The 15,056-nt window shown below is 44.9% G+C and overlaps 1 protein-coding gene across 7 annotated transcripts in view; it reads right to left on the minus strand.

Annotated features, from left to right (window-relative positions):
* The window catches only part of YLPM1 (YLP motif containing 1), a 38,952-nt gene extending 27,649 nt beyond the window's left edge, over window positions 1-11,303 (minus strand). For all 7 annotated transcript variants that reach the window (XR_012650727.1, XM_075030169.1, XM_075030174.1 and 4 more), the window contains exons 1-4: window positions 10,186-11,303; window positions 5,053-5,295; window positions 3,924-4,118; window positions 1,919-2,661 (exon numbers count right to left, since the gene is read on the minus strand). Coding sequence is in view for 6 of the 7 variants with exons in the window: in XM_075030169.1 (XP_074886270.1) it covers window positions 1,919-2,661; window positions 3,924-4,118; window positions 5,053-5,295; window positions 10,186-11,244 (2,240 nt within the window). In the remaining variant the exon portion in view is untranslated. The remainder of the gene's footprint in view (window positions 1-1,918; window positions 2,662-3,923; window positions 4,119-5,052; window positions 5,296-10,185) is intronic.
* Window positions 11,304-15,056: the final 3,753 nt, after the last annotated feature.

Raw genomic sequence — 15,056 nt, forward strand, 5'->3', positions numbered from 1 at the left:
TTTGAAAAGTCATGGCAGTCAGGTGAAGTCCCCAGTGACCGGGAAAAGGGAAACATTGCACCCATTTTTGAAAAGGGTAGAAAGGAAGACCCTGGGAACTACCAATCTGTCAGCCTCACCTCTGTGCCTGGGAAGATCATGGAACAGATCCTCCTAGAAGCTATGCTAAGGCACATAGAGGACAGGGAGGTGATTTGAGACAGCCAGCATGGCTTCACCAAGAGCAAGTCTTGCCTGACCAACCTAGTGGCCTTCTATCATGGAGTGACTACATCAGTGGACAAGGGAAGAGCTACAGATGTCATCTATCTGGACTTCTGTAAGACCTTTGACATGGTCCCCCAGAACATCCTTCTCTCTAAATTGGAGACATACGGATTTCACGGATGGGACTGTTCAGTGCATGAGGAATTGGCTGGATGGTTGCATCCAGAGGGTAGTGGTCAACAGATCAATGTCCAGATGTAGATCAGTGTCCCTCAGGGGTCCGTATTGGGACCAGTACTGTTTAATATCTTCAACAATGACATAGACAGTAGGATCAAGTGCACCCTCAGCAGGTTTGCAGACAACACCAAGCTGAGTGGTGCAGTTGACACACCTGAGGGATGGGACACCATCCAGAGGGACCTGGACAAGCTCGAGAAGTGGGCCCATGTGAACCTTGAGTATGCAAGGATAGACACAACTGAACAGAACAACATTGTTCTTTGATTCACATCACATCAACCCATCTTGAACTAATGACCAGACAGAACAGATATTGTTTTTGCAACTTGATACCATGTCAAGTATGAAAGAAAAATATTCCAAACCCAAGATCTTGGATTACGCCATTAGCAGGTATAAAACCACATAAAAGACACGGAACACTGACTTTTAGAGTAGCTTTACATTAAGGCAGCAGGTCATCCACCTGATAAAATGAAGTTTTAAATTTGAACAAAACTGTACCTTACCAAAAGATAAAGACAGCAACCTTCAAAACCAAGACCATCATGACGTAATGCAAAAGAAAAAGTGGCAAAGAATCCTAATGCTCAGATCCTAAGGCTCGAATCTTCATTTCTTTCCTTCTCTCTTGTTTATAACTGTTTGAATGCTAAGTAATGCTACACGTGTAGAAAACCATTGACGTGTACTTAAGACGAGCACTACCTCTCTCATCAAACTGCCATTTTGAAAAGTGCACTGAATAGGACAATCATATGGCTGCAGAACTCTCACACTAGAAGGTAAAGTACTGGTGAACAGCTTTGAATTCTCATATCTTTCTGTAATACATGTTGGATTACAAACTTTATTGTTTCTAAAAAATAAATAGCATCTAAATTGCCAGTAATTAGCTACGTTAGTATATTCAGCTGAATATCTGAATACTTTCCTCAATCCCTTTCAGAATGCCTACATTAAATTGCTACCACATAGAGCAACACCTGAAAAACAACCCTTCAACATTTTTGCTTTAGATTATCCTAAACCATGTTGCAAGTACCACAGACAAAATGCTGGGAATTTAAATCACTTTTCATATAGGATCACTCTTTCAAGTGTGAGTTATCATCTTCAAACTAAGGACAGCAAAGACATATCAAATATTTACAACAGCTTTCCTGTTTTCCCCAAAGGGAGATCATGTCTCCAGGAAAGAAAAGGGTGCAGTGTGGCCAAGCATTTTACTAGAAAAAAAAGTAAATTCTATTCTAGATAATGCTCAGGTGAAAGGCATCTATCTATTCTTGCTTTAATAAAATAAACACAGAGCACGGTGTACATACATCAAAAACAAAACCCCCACCAAACAAGCACACTTCACACGACCTCAGGAAGATTTAAGAATAAGATACATATTTCATTTCTTAATATATCACTGAAAGTCTTGTAGCCTGGAACACGTATAAATCAAAAACATGCTTACCTAGGGCCTCTGGGGCCTTCAAAACGTGCTGATCTGGGAGGATCGGGAAGCAATCCACCTGACCTCACTGGTTTATCCTGCATGGTAGGTGCATGAGTTGAAGACACTGCAGAAGTGGCTTTCAGTTCCCCACATCCTTGCTCAGATGAAATAGGGACAGTTTGTTTACTAAGATGACCTTGAGACTTTCCATGGTCTGAAGAGCCAAAGGATGAACTTACTTGAGAATGATAAGGTGAATAGACAGTTGAACTAGCTATTTTTGATGCATAGGTACCAGGGGTGGGAAGCAGAGCTGGCCTTGGTGTCTCAGTAGATTGACTGCTTTGAGAACTGGATCCTGAAGGGACAGAGGAATTAGATAACTGAGAAACAGAAGACAGAGGTGGGGGGACCAGTGGAGGCGTAGTTGAAGGTAAAGTTGGAGGCATAATAGGAATGCCACCTTGAGTGGTTTGAGAATATGGAACAAATGGAGGTGGCAGTGAAACATTTGCAGGGTACTGATTCTTCAGATTTTGGAGTGAGCTCACTTTCTCCTGCAGATGGGACTGAGTAACCTTCATCTGTTCATCCCATGCCTTCCACTGTTTCTCATACTCTTGAAGCTGGTCTTTGTGAGGGTAGGTTTGAAGCTGATGCTGCCACTGTTGGTTCATTGATCGCTCCCAATCCTTATGAAGCTGCTGGAACTGTTTTTGCTGTGCCTCATAATGTCGCAGCTGCATGTCCACTGACATTGTCTGCAATGAGAACACAAGAATAGCTTCAAAATACCGTCTTAGTTATTTTCAGAGCCACGTATTTCAGTATCACTCGTAACATCACAATTTCTGACTTGGGCAGAAGGTTGAGGAAAAACTACATTGAAACAAAAGCAAACATGAACTGTGATGTCTAAAGTCATTGTGACAACTTACACATTTTATAACTAGAGGACATTTACGTATAAAAGGGTTTTTTTTGTGTGTGTGTGTTCGTTTTTTTTTAAACAGGACAGCTGAAGAGAGCTATAATAAAAGGGCTCCAAGCTGTATTATTACTGGATGCTAACAACAGCTAAAGCCGAGATCAATCTTCATGCTTTCAATACATACAGTACATGGCTATTTCTCAAGGCTTCAGTTGCTGTTATTAACCTGCTCAGCGTTGCTTCAGCTGTCAGCACTTATTTTTCTCTAAGCCTGTGCAAATAAGAAGATCTGACAAAATGAGGCTTCTTTCAAGGCTGTCTTTCATTATGTGTAGATACAGGTCCTAATATCCACGGCTTGATCTTGTCTGAGATTTTCAGGGTTCACACTTAAGAGATTTTTTTTAAACAAGCAAACAGCCCAAGCTACAAAGAAATGCTTAATGTACAAACTCCACCAACCTAGAAAAAGCTGACTCACCTCTCTAATACAGTAATCAAATTCTACTTAAAAGCTTAAAGGTTGCAACTGATATAATTATCCAAAGTTGTTATTAAGACTTTTTATTTTATTTCACTGATCATTTGAGTAAAAAATAATGTGAGACTGATTTTCTTAATTACTTTAACTGTGTATTTTTGGCATCTATGTTTACTTCATCATTGTACATATTTATTTTTGTACTACACAACATTGTAAAAAAGAGCAGCTACCAAATTACTCCACGCAATCATCTGTTTACTTGACCTTTCTTCTGAACTGTTTCTCCAGCAGTAAAACATTCAAAGCCAAGTAAATTCAATATTGTGTTCAGCTTTGCTCCTGTATCACCCAAGTATGTCTGAAAAATCTTAAGACAAGTGTAAAGTCCTGTATTTCTCATCCTGCTGAAGCTTCATCACCATCTGTCAATTCTTTTTTCATTCTGAAGTTGAGTGACAGTAGGAAAAGGGGATATAGACTTCCACCCAAGCAGAAAAAGTAGCTATATGATCCAACCATGACAAATTATTCAACTACTTGTTTTTCAGCAGACCATGAGTGCTGGGTCACCCAGGAAGTATATCAAACACATCTCCTTAGTGTTTCACCTGTAAGTGTGGAGGCTGTTGCATGATCTGTTGATACTGCTGTACTATCTGCTGCAGCTGGGCATGCTTCTGCATTATTCTCTGATATTGAAATCCAACCCGGTGATGGGGATGCTGCTGCCATTGAGCTGCTGCTGCTTGCAACTGCTGCAATCTCAAATCTTCCTCGGGGTCATCAGGTGGTTCAATATTGAGCTAGAGACAAAGGCAAATGCTATAAATAAAGGAAAGCTCCTTCTGTCAGAAGAAAAACCACACTCGGTCACTAACCAGTCTACAGGAACTTTCTCAGTGTTCGCTATCTTATCACTCTATATTTCAGTGTTCTGGCCACCCACAGCTTCTGGAAGGCTGATTTTTATTTAATTTATTCTTAATGTGAACAGCCTGATCTAAAGGTTAGGCTGGTAGCAATTACAGTATTCATATATACAGAAACTACCTACAGGAAAGAGATTAATGTAGATCTCTTATCTGTTGCTCACAGCAAATATAATGAGACAACAGTGGTTTTTCACGGTGAGGTAAAGTAACTCAGAGTGCAATATTTTTGCCACTTGATAGGAATGCACACACTGTAAGCTGAAGCGGAGCACATGCTGCAGGGTAATCTACTACCCTACAGTAATCTGTTCAAACATCAATCATGACCTCCATCCATTATGTAGTAACTGTTACTAAGCATGCTGACAAAAATACTCTGTGCAAAGTTCCTGGCTTTCAGGCAAGCTATAACACACATAGAGAAGGGGAGCCAGAATTGGCAAACTGCCAGAAAGGAATAAAGAACTAGTGTCTTGAAGATAGCATTCCTCATCTATCGAGTACTTGGATTTTGCGCCAAGGTATCACAAAATGTTTCTGATAGACAAAGACGACAATGTTGGGGAAGGTGTGAGTCAAGCTTGGACTCGCTTGGTGCATGTGTGGGTGACCATTTAAGTCTATATACAAGGTGTGTATTCTTATTTTTTAAATTGGTGCAGCCTTAGCAAACGTTCTTTTAAGATTGCTTTACCATATTTAGTTATTGTTACACGGTATATACAAGAACTTGATGGCATTGTTTTCCTGTTTCTTTGTCCTATCTAGCACAACAAAAGGAGTGGCATCACTTTACAAAGCCTACCTGAGTTTCAGTGGATGGAAGAGAAGACTCATCTTCTTTGGAAGCTGGAGGCAGGGATTCATTAAGTGGAGGAGGTTCAGATTGCTGAGTTGAAGCACTCATTTTCCCTTCTTCAGACTTTGCTCTCTGCTCAGTTGCATCCTTCACTACTGGACCTTTCATTTGCTGCTGTCCCTGAGCATGGGCTTTTGCCCTTTGCTGGAGGCTAAGCAGGTGCTGCTGGTACCAGTATTGCTGCTGTTCCTACAACAGACAGAAATTTTCTAAGACACCTTTCATAGGAAAAAAAACATGAAAATGAATTCATGACAGTCACTAGAATCATACTGTGGAATTTGAGGGAAAACTCACTTCATCATCAACAGTATTGCAATGGATGTCAGAAAATTGAATCAAAATTCAGAAACCACTATGTGAGGCATAGTGCCTGCAGCAGAATTTATTTCCTACCTCAAAGACCTTACAACTAAAGAGCACAATAACAAAAAGCAAAAAGGTGGCCAATAAAAAGCCAAATTAGTACAGGCATGTGATAAGTACCACATTTATTTTTAGTGCTTTTTATTCCTAACAGCTATAATTATGAGACTAACTCAGGTAAAATGAAGGGAAAATGGAGGACTCGTATGAGTAAGGGACCAGTAAAGAGAAAAAGGAGGAAACGTACAAAAAAGATGAAGAGGACACACAGAGAACACAGACATCAAGCAGAGTGAAAATGACAGCTGAGAAATTGTGGTGGAGACATTTGAATAAAGGCTGTGGAAAGGAAAAAGAACAATCAGAACCAGCATATAGTGGGTATTATTTATCATCTGAATTCTCATTAATTCTGATTCATTCAACAGCTGAAGAGGTAAAGAGACATGGTTGCACCTAAAAAATTATCCATTTAAGAAGTGATCAACCTTTCAGCTTTAAACATTTCAGGCTAGAATTAGAGTACTCGGGACAGATGACTAGCTTCAAAGCACTGTAAGCTGACACCAACATAAAGAACAAAAGACTAAAGATAAGTATCTCAACACTTAAGTAGTGGTGCATCTTAAAGAGTCCTGAATAGGAACCCACAGTTCTGTACCTCCTCCAATACAAGAAGTATCAGGCATCAAATCAGACTAGCAGGACACAGATTTAAAACACATAAGAAGCAGCTCTTCACCTGACATGGCCTTGGGCTACTGAAGTCCCTGCCAGAGACCACTGCAAGGGCTAAAATTTTGTGGATTCAATACACAGCTCCATAAGCTCATAGAAGAAAAATCTACAGATTTTAAAGATAAAGACACCAGTTGCAGCTAAGGCGGGAGTATACTTAGGGAAGTATCGCTATACACTTGATTTTTAAGTTATTCTCTTAGCATTTGCTTTTAGTCATTGTCAAAGACAGAATGATAAAATACTGTACATTTGGTCTGACCTAGTGCAACCATTCTTGTGCTCTCATGTCAACTTCACACCACCTCTTAGAATCTGTGACTGCTCTACATCTTTCATATCCTCTGTTCTTCCCTTCCATCCCAGCACACACATTTAAGAAAAGACATGTATATAAAGCCCACTCAGAAACAGAAAAGAATCCAAAAGATGCAGGTATTTTAAAATATAACTGCGACAACAACAAAGCGGTAGGTGCTGTCTGATGAGATTTCTCAAAACTGAACCATTCTGCCTATCTTAAAACAGGTTTAAACGAAGTGCAAGCTTCCTCCAAAAGCCTACGTCACGCTCAGATCAGGAATGATGTTTTCTACTGGTAGCAATCTAGCAGACACAATTAAACATGGAGCTGTATTTTTTAAAAAACACTTCTGTAAAGCTGTAACTTGGAGATGCGGTCAATGAAAGGAGAGGCTATGCTTCTTGGATTTCATGTTGATCCTGCAATAACTCCTGCCAAGAATCTTTTTAACAAGAATATGACTCAGAAGAGCTGTTATGGCTTTGGGTGGAAGACGTGCATTTATGCTCCAGCATGGACTCTCTCAAAAACCTTCAACAACATGCTGTAGTAAGTGCAACTTTCAACACCAGGGAGGAGCATACATCCTCAGCTATACAAAAGCTGATTCAATTATCCCTCTCAAAAGGCATTACAAGGTGATTTACCATGATGGTGCTGGATGCTATGCTTGGTGAGCACATGTTCTACTGCCACAAAACGGTTGTTTCCATGGATCCATTTTGTTTCCTCCTCATTCTACCAATTGGACAAAGGGCTAAAACTCATAATATGACCAGGGGTTCACACAAAGAGCTACAATAATACCCTGTCACCTATTTTTTACAGCAGATGAAGTCAGTGACACACGTATTGCATGTTCTATCTGCAAAGCACGAGAAAAGCAGAAAGGTAGATTTCTACAGCTTAGTCTGAGTAAAACAGAAGTGCTAGCGTAGAAAATTCCTGATGGCAGAAAGTTCAGTTATTTGAGTGCTTATCTCCTCATGATGACTGTCATTATTCAAGTCCAGTTACAATCCTTAAGCCCAAGGAACACACCAGCATCAACATATGCCTTTTTCCATCTTTGGCTGACCAGCAGACTATGCCTGTTGCATTTTACAGGGAACACTGAAAGCGGCACTATCAGCTCCTGACCACAGGACATACCATCAAAAACATTAATGTAGAGCCCACGCCAAAAGACTACTTCAAAATGAATTTAGGCGACCGTAGGCCATAACACAATGCCTATTTTGGGGCACACTTGGTCCTTTTCTGGTAAGGATAGCAAAAGAATGGTTTAGCACCCTTTATAAAACAAAAGGGGGATTGTAAAGAGTGCAGCAATCTGCTGAAAGGTGACATGGTAAAGCTAAGGTAGCTTTAACAGATGTAGATAAATGCATATTTATGGGTACAGATGCACCCACAAATATTTGTTTACTACTGTAAATAAATAGCAGCATACAGTACCCAAATATCAGATGGACCATTAAAGAAATAGAACAGGTATTTTAACAGGACTTGACAAAAGATGCATCTAATTGTAAAGAAACACAAGAATCCAGTAATTTAATCCAACTGTATACTCATGTAATAAACTACTATAAACTCACAATATTGTCAAGGCAAAGAGCAGTATCTTGGTTTTAGACAGAAAAGGGAAATAAAACACTAAGTCATGGCAAATTGTGTATTTTCTATGTTAAGAGAAAAACGCTGATCTATTTGGCTGCAGCCACTGTTACTGTGGGATAAGAACAAAAAGAATTGTTTTCAATTACCAGTTTAAACAAAGGCTTAATAGGATCTTATAAATTACAAATTACAGCATTTCTCTACTTGGCTTTTAATATCATCAGGAAGAAAGCATCACCACACTTTGTCTTTCCTATTCCTGTTGTGTAAGGACTTGTTGCTCCAAATACTGTCTCATTTTACAGCCCAAGATAGCCAAAATCATATCAACCTGTTATAACAAATTTATGACCAGCAAAGTACCAGATTCCTTTTGAATTAACACTGAATTGTGCATGAGAGTAAACAAACTACTCAAGATAGAAGTTGTTTGTACAAACACTCATAAACCAGACAATGTAAACTTCAGCAGTATTCTGCCACTTCTATGTGTGCACCACAATAATGCACTACTTGCTACTCTTCCGGAAAGGACAGAGTAGTTGAGGAACAATTAAATAACATTAATGAAGTTTCAGGCTACATAAGGGGGGAGGAATTACAGTTTACTGTTCAATCTCAAGTTCAATAATTTAAGAAGTCATCAAGCAGCCTCAATACCGAATTAACATCACTTTTTACACCTGATTTTTCAAGGTTTTGGTTTTGTCATTAAAAAAATTTAATGAGTCCCATTGCTCTCACTGTAAAAGATCAACTAGTACTGTCCAAAACCTTTGTAAAATTAAATTCATGAACTGAAATCACCACTTTGCTAGGCAGTGATTAGTTATATGGTGCAAACTTAAAAAATGATACATTCCCAAACATATTCAGATATTGGTAGGAAATTAAAAAGGTGTCCCAACGATTAACAAATTTAAAGTGTCAGTGACTTCAATATGGCACAACAGGATTTTTGTGAACTTAAGTTCAAATCAGAATCCTAAGACCAATTTGCCAAAAATAGATAACTTTTAAAGATAAATAAAGTCAATTTAAAGCATGCACTTCAGCTTTGTCGTTACAGCTGGATCTCTACAAGCTGACCCTAAAACCATGCAAAAGCCTCAGCGAATCTGACTGACCTGTATACATAGTGGAGGACCTCAACATGCCTGTCTCTTTGTGCATGCTTAACCTTAAGCAACTGGATTGTCCCTAACTTAATGCATTTGAATGGTCACGCCGAGTTCACTGGAACTGCTCACATTTAGGAAGTGAAGCACGTGAACATTTTGCAGGCATTTCGGCCCTAACGTACGCATAAAAAGCACACAGCATTAACAACATTTTTCACCTCAAAAGCATTTCAGAGCATTTCCCTCCAACGCCCCACACAATCTTGTACTGGAAGATCAGGCACGTGTAGCACACAACACGCAAGTCAAAGCAAAGGGCAACTATGTACTACAACAGAAACACTTTTGCAGCTTTAACTATGTGCGGTAAGATTAAAATAGTCATAATTCTACACCAATCGGGCAGACAACTGAAACACGACCCCATGAGAAAACTAAATGAAGGAATCGCCAAAGACAAGAGGCACTCATCCTGCAACGTGCACTAAGCAAACAGTCTGTTGCATCTCAGAACATGCCGGACGAAGTCATCAGAGGTTCGCTGCAGGTCGCCCACACACTGTACTTCGGAAAACAATTCTCCAGAGACCAACAACCCCCCCCCCCCCAGGAAAATTAAATTCAGCCAGGAGTTAGACTTTTCCATAAACAACTCACTGGCTCCTGAAAAATGATGACTTGTTACGTCCCAACAAGCACCCCTGGATAAAGAAGCGATTACAGAGACTCGCCCGAGCCGCGCCATTGCCGGACTTCCACGGGTTGCGTCCAAACCCTTCAAGTATTATGCAAACACGGCGTGTTTACTAACTGCCCTCGCTCGCAGACCTATCCGCCAGCAGCGGTTAATCGCCACCGCTGCCCCGGCGGCTGCCCCTGCCAGCCGGGGCCGCGGGAGCGAGCGCGGAGGAGGCGGCGTTGCCTTACCTGGGGAGTCATGGTGGAGGGGTCCGGCTGCTCGGTGCCACCGGCCTCCTTGCTGGCACCCTGCGCGGCCTCCGGCTGGGCAGCGGCGGGCAGGGGCAAGGACGGCTGGGGCGGGGGGAAATGGGCCTGCGATGGCTTGGCCGGGGGAGGGATGGAGGGCGCCAGGCCGGGCTGCGCCGGCTGGGAAGGGGAGGCCTGGGAGGAGAGCAGGTAGGGCTGGGGGTGCGCCATGTAGCCCTGGGCGGGAGGCGGCAGGTAGGGCTGGGAGGCGGTGGCCGGCGGGGGCTCCAGGTAGGGGGGCGGTGGCTCGGAGAAGGAGGGGGGCGGCTGGGAGGCCTGCGCCCGCGGCAGGTAGGGCTGGAGCGGCGGGGACTGGGCCGGGGGCGGCTGGGCGGGGGGCAGGTAGGGCTCCGCCTGCGGGGGCGGCAGGTAGGCCTGGGCCGGGGGCAGGTAGGCCTGGGCGGCGGGCTGCGGGGACTGCGGCGGCGAGGACAGCTCCATGTCCATGGGCACCGGCGAGGAGGGCACCGGCTCGCCCCAGTCGCCGTGCCCGCCGGGCGGCTCCTGGCCGTCGCGCTCCCGGGCGGCGGCGGGCGGCTTGCGGGTCGGCGGCGGCGGCTCGCGGTGGGCGAACTGCTTCTGGTAGCTGCGGACCGGCGGCGGCACGGGCGGCGGCGGCTGCTGCTGCCAGTCGGTGAAGGAGCCGGGCAGCGGCGGCGGCGGCAGCCCCGGGGGGGGCGGCCCCGGCGGCGGCGGCGGCCCCAGCAGCACGGACTGCAGCTGCTTCTGGTGCATCTGCTGGAGCTGCTGCAGCTGCGCCAGGTGCTGCTCCTGCAGGCTCAGGAACCCCGAGGTACCGGCGGGAGGAGGCGGCGGCGGGGCGGCGGCGGCGGCGGCGGGGGGCGCGGGGCCCGGCGGCGGGTAGCTGGGCAGCGGCATCGGCGGGACGGCGGGAGGCGGCACGCTGGGGGGAGGGATGGGCAGCGGCGGGGGCGGGATGGAGGTGGGCGGCGGCGGGTAGTGCCCCGCCGCCCCGTACAAGCCCCAGGCCGGGTACATGGCGGGGCTGCTGCGGCGGCGGCGGGAGCGGAGCGCGGCCCCTTCCACAGGCCGCGGCGGCGGCGCGTGCGGCCCACGGCGCCTGCGCGGGCAGGCGCACCGCCCTCCCGGGCCGTAGAGCGCCAGCGGCGCGCTAGAGCGTCGAGCGGCGCCCCTCGTCGGGGGGGTGGCGCCGCCTAGCGGGCGGTCGCCGTCACTGCTGGAGGGAGGACGCTAAGGCCGCGGCAGGGCGCATAGAGAGGGGCGGAGGCGAGTCCAGAGCGCCGCTTCCCGCCCGCCGCCGGTCGGCCCGGGCAAGAGCGAGGCAGGCGACGGAAGGGAGCTAGAGGGGGCCGGGGCGCGGGGCGGGGGCTCCGTTTTGTGCAGGGGCGGGGGGCGACGAGCAGGCGGGTGCTGCCGCCGGCCCGCAAGCAAGGCTGTGTATGGCCGGCCCGGCCCCCGGCGGCCTCCCGCAGGCCGTGGCGCTACGGGGGCGGGGGCGCCGGTGACCTGGGTTACCCCGGGGCGGCGGCGGCGGCCATGTTTCCGCGTCTGCCCGCCGCTCCCGTCGGGGGCTGTGCCGCCACCGGCAACGGTTCTGGCGCGCCGCGGGCGGCACCGTGCTTCGGCCCCTACGCGGCTAGGGCAAACCCGGTGTCGGCGACCCGAGGTGCGATGGCAGAGATAATTAATGGCTGTAGCGGTTGAAGGGTGAAAGGAGCACGGCCAGCTGAGCTAGGCCTTGGGAAAGGGCAAACGCAAAGGGCTTCTGCGGCCTCGCGAATGACGGCCCAGAGCCCCCGCGTGGGGATGGGGGCCATGCCGGGTCCTCCCACCGCTAGAAACAACGTGAACGATTCGGGTTTTTTTCAGTCAAGATGCTGGTGATAAACCTGAGAGGCAAAAACGTGAACGGAGCAGCTGATGTGTGAAATTGCCTCATCCATTACAGAAGCAACTGCACTGAGGAGCAGGAAAGAATTTTTTTGTGTGTTTCTCGCTTCCCACGCTGAAGTATGAGTTAAACATACAAATACGTTCTGTAGCCAGTTAGCAAAGACCTAGGCAAAGTGCTGAACTCCCATTATTGAGAAAAGACACAAGGGCTTGCGCGTATGAATTCTACTAGCTGGGCAGTGAAGCCTAGTGGCTACTGTTTTGGTCACCAGTGCACTAGTGTTGTGGTGTCTCACTGCTTGCCCTCGTTCCCAAATACAGAAAACCTGAGCAATTTTTCTCATGTTCAGTCTCTAGTTCATGGCTGGCGAATCAAGGATCCCTGGCCAGTGGGAAAAGGCAGGTGTTGGAGGAAAAGTCCAAAGACCTTTCAGTCAAAAGAAAAATCAGGAAAACCAGATTGTTAGGCAGAGAAAAGCTTTGACCTCTCTGCTGGAAAAGCTGGTCTTTGTGTTCATCTGTTGTTAAATTCCAGGGAATCCACAGAGGTGATACTCCATGAATCTTCAAGAAAAGCTTCAGGTAGTGTGGACTCAAGTTATGAGATGCAAATCTTTAAGAAAACTATCTTAATTAATTTAATACACATAAAACTGTCTTTTCTATACTTTAGTATCCTTTCCTTTCACCTAGAGGTGATTATTGATCCTTTTCCATCTAGGGTGGTGCTCCTCTAAGATTTCTCTTGTAGTGAATATGACTTGTAGATAGCACTGGTACTTTTAGCCCTCACCTCCTCTGCATCGTACATGTAGTTAACATTTATATCCCTGAGCTCTTTGGGCCAGTTTACTCACTAACTAAGTCTGTCCTTTCAAAATAGGGAAATCCTGTTGCTAACATCCTTTGATCTATTCTCCCGATTGATTCACTCAAAGTAAGTTCTCTTTTGATCAGTTTACTCAAGGTTATTTCCTGCAGGCAGGTCCCTCCCAATATTTTTGCTGTTTGTTGTGGTTACTCAATATTGTGAAGAAACCTGTTAACTTCCCTTACGGAGAAATACATGTACTGAACCATTTTCAGTAGCAATTGTTTTCCAGCCTATGTTGAAGAGGCCAATGTTGAAGAGGCCAAAGTGTAACTTCCAAATAACTTGACAGGTGCTTTTGTCAATACCCAAATCTGGTTTGGGCAGCCATAGAGTTGACTCCTGCCACCCAAGATACATTTGCTTTACCCAACATTACCTTGTCCTAAAGCAACACTGTTAAGCCCACATTATGCCCTCTTTTACAGTCTGTAACATTAATGTATGTCATCATGCTGCTTTTAGTTCATTTTTTAAATAGCTCATGCTCTTCCTGCTTCTAAATGTTATTCTACCAGGTTTCAGTTATCCCTCAACTAACTGGTGTCACATCTTCGATCAGCAGCTTAAGTTTCTTCACTTCATCTGGTGGTAACGCTGCAGCAATCTTGGGCCTTCTGGCCTGAAAGGAGTAGAAATTATTTTCTCCCATTCTTTGCATAAATTAAGACCTTCTTCTTTTTGTGGCTTTTCTGATTATTCTCTGTCTTCTGAAGCTATGGAAACTGGCTACAGCAAAAGACAAGATGTTAGGGGGGAGGCCAGATTACCTAGAGTTACTTGAGAAACATTGCAGGCATCTGCTTGATATCTAACTTGTGTGCAGGTTTAAACCAACTGGGTCAGGAAGGAATTTCTCTTCTGGTTTGGACTGGCAGAGTTCTGCATTCATAGGAACATCAAAGCATTCTTGCTTACCAAACTCCTTCCTGTTACAATGATCTTTCCTCCTCTGACATACTCTAAGTTGGATCTGAGGTTGGGATGCCATGGTGTACATGGAATAAATATTTTCCTCTGAACCAAGTGTCTGGTACACAGGTTCCCTGGGACTGCAGGGGAAGCAGCTGATGACTCAGGCAGTCCTCTACTGTCCTGTTTCTCTTCTGACTAGGCTCTTTAAATTAATACTCAAGTTTTTTCTGTCTTGCCGATTATACTCAACTAATGAAAATTTCCTGATGGGTTCACTCACTGCTAATACTTTCTCCTTGCTGTTCATTCTCCAACCCTCTTAACGCTTCTTTAGCAATTACCTTATGCCTATTCTAGGTTCCTTCTCCTGTTACTAAAACAAAGTAGATCATAAGGAACATTAATTTAAGGAGTAAAAGACTGAAGTAAATGGGCACATTTGCTTTAATTCCTACCCACAGTTCATACTAAATACATGTATTTTCATGAAGTCCCTCCAATAGGCATTCTGCTGGCAGGCAGACATTCCCCAAATTCATCAGGTTGCTGTGCCTTTGACCTCTTCTCCAGCACCAGAAAGACTTCTATCAAATATTACCATGAGTGTCCATTCCTTTCTTCTGCAGTCTCCTTCCATTTTGGTTAATTCAAGTGAAGTTGTTTGTACAGGAACAATTCTAGTTAACTCTGTACTTGAAGAAGTCTGTCAAAACTAGAATTATTCTGAAAACCAAGTTACACAGATCTAATCCTACAACTGTTTCTCAGTTCTCATTTGACTAAACATGGTCTTCAAGTGTTCATGACAATACTTAAACATTTAGCTTAAAGAAACATGACTTGGATTGAGAGAACAAAACTAAGCATATTATTTTTGAAATGTACAATTATACACTGAGCGTAAAATCTCAGGGTTGTTGGCTATCCTCTTCCTGGCTGGAGGTGAAGATAAACTTCAATTGTGATAGCTTGGAAGGGGCTATGTTTTGAAAGTGTCAGTATGCTGTTATTTCAGGGATGAGTTTAGTAGCTGTCCTGGTTTCAGCTGAGATAGAGTTAATTGTCTTCCTAGTAGCTGGTATAGCATTATGTTTTGGGTTCAGTATGAGAAGAATGTTGATAACACACTGATGTTTTCAGTTATTGCTAA

The sequence above is a fragment of the Buteo buteo genome, chromosome 6 (assembly GCF_964188355.1).
Source record: "Buteo buteo chromosome 6, bButBut1.hap1.1, whole genome shotgun sequence".
NCBI lineage: Eukaryota > Metazoa > Chordata > Aves > Accipitriformes > Accipitridae > Buteo > Buteo buteo.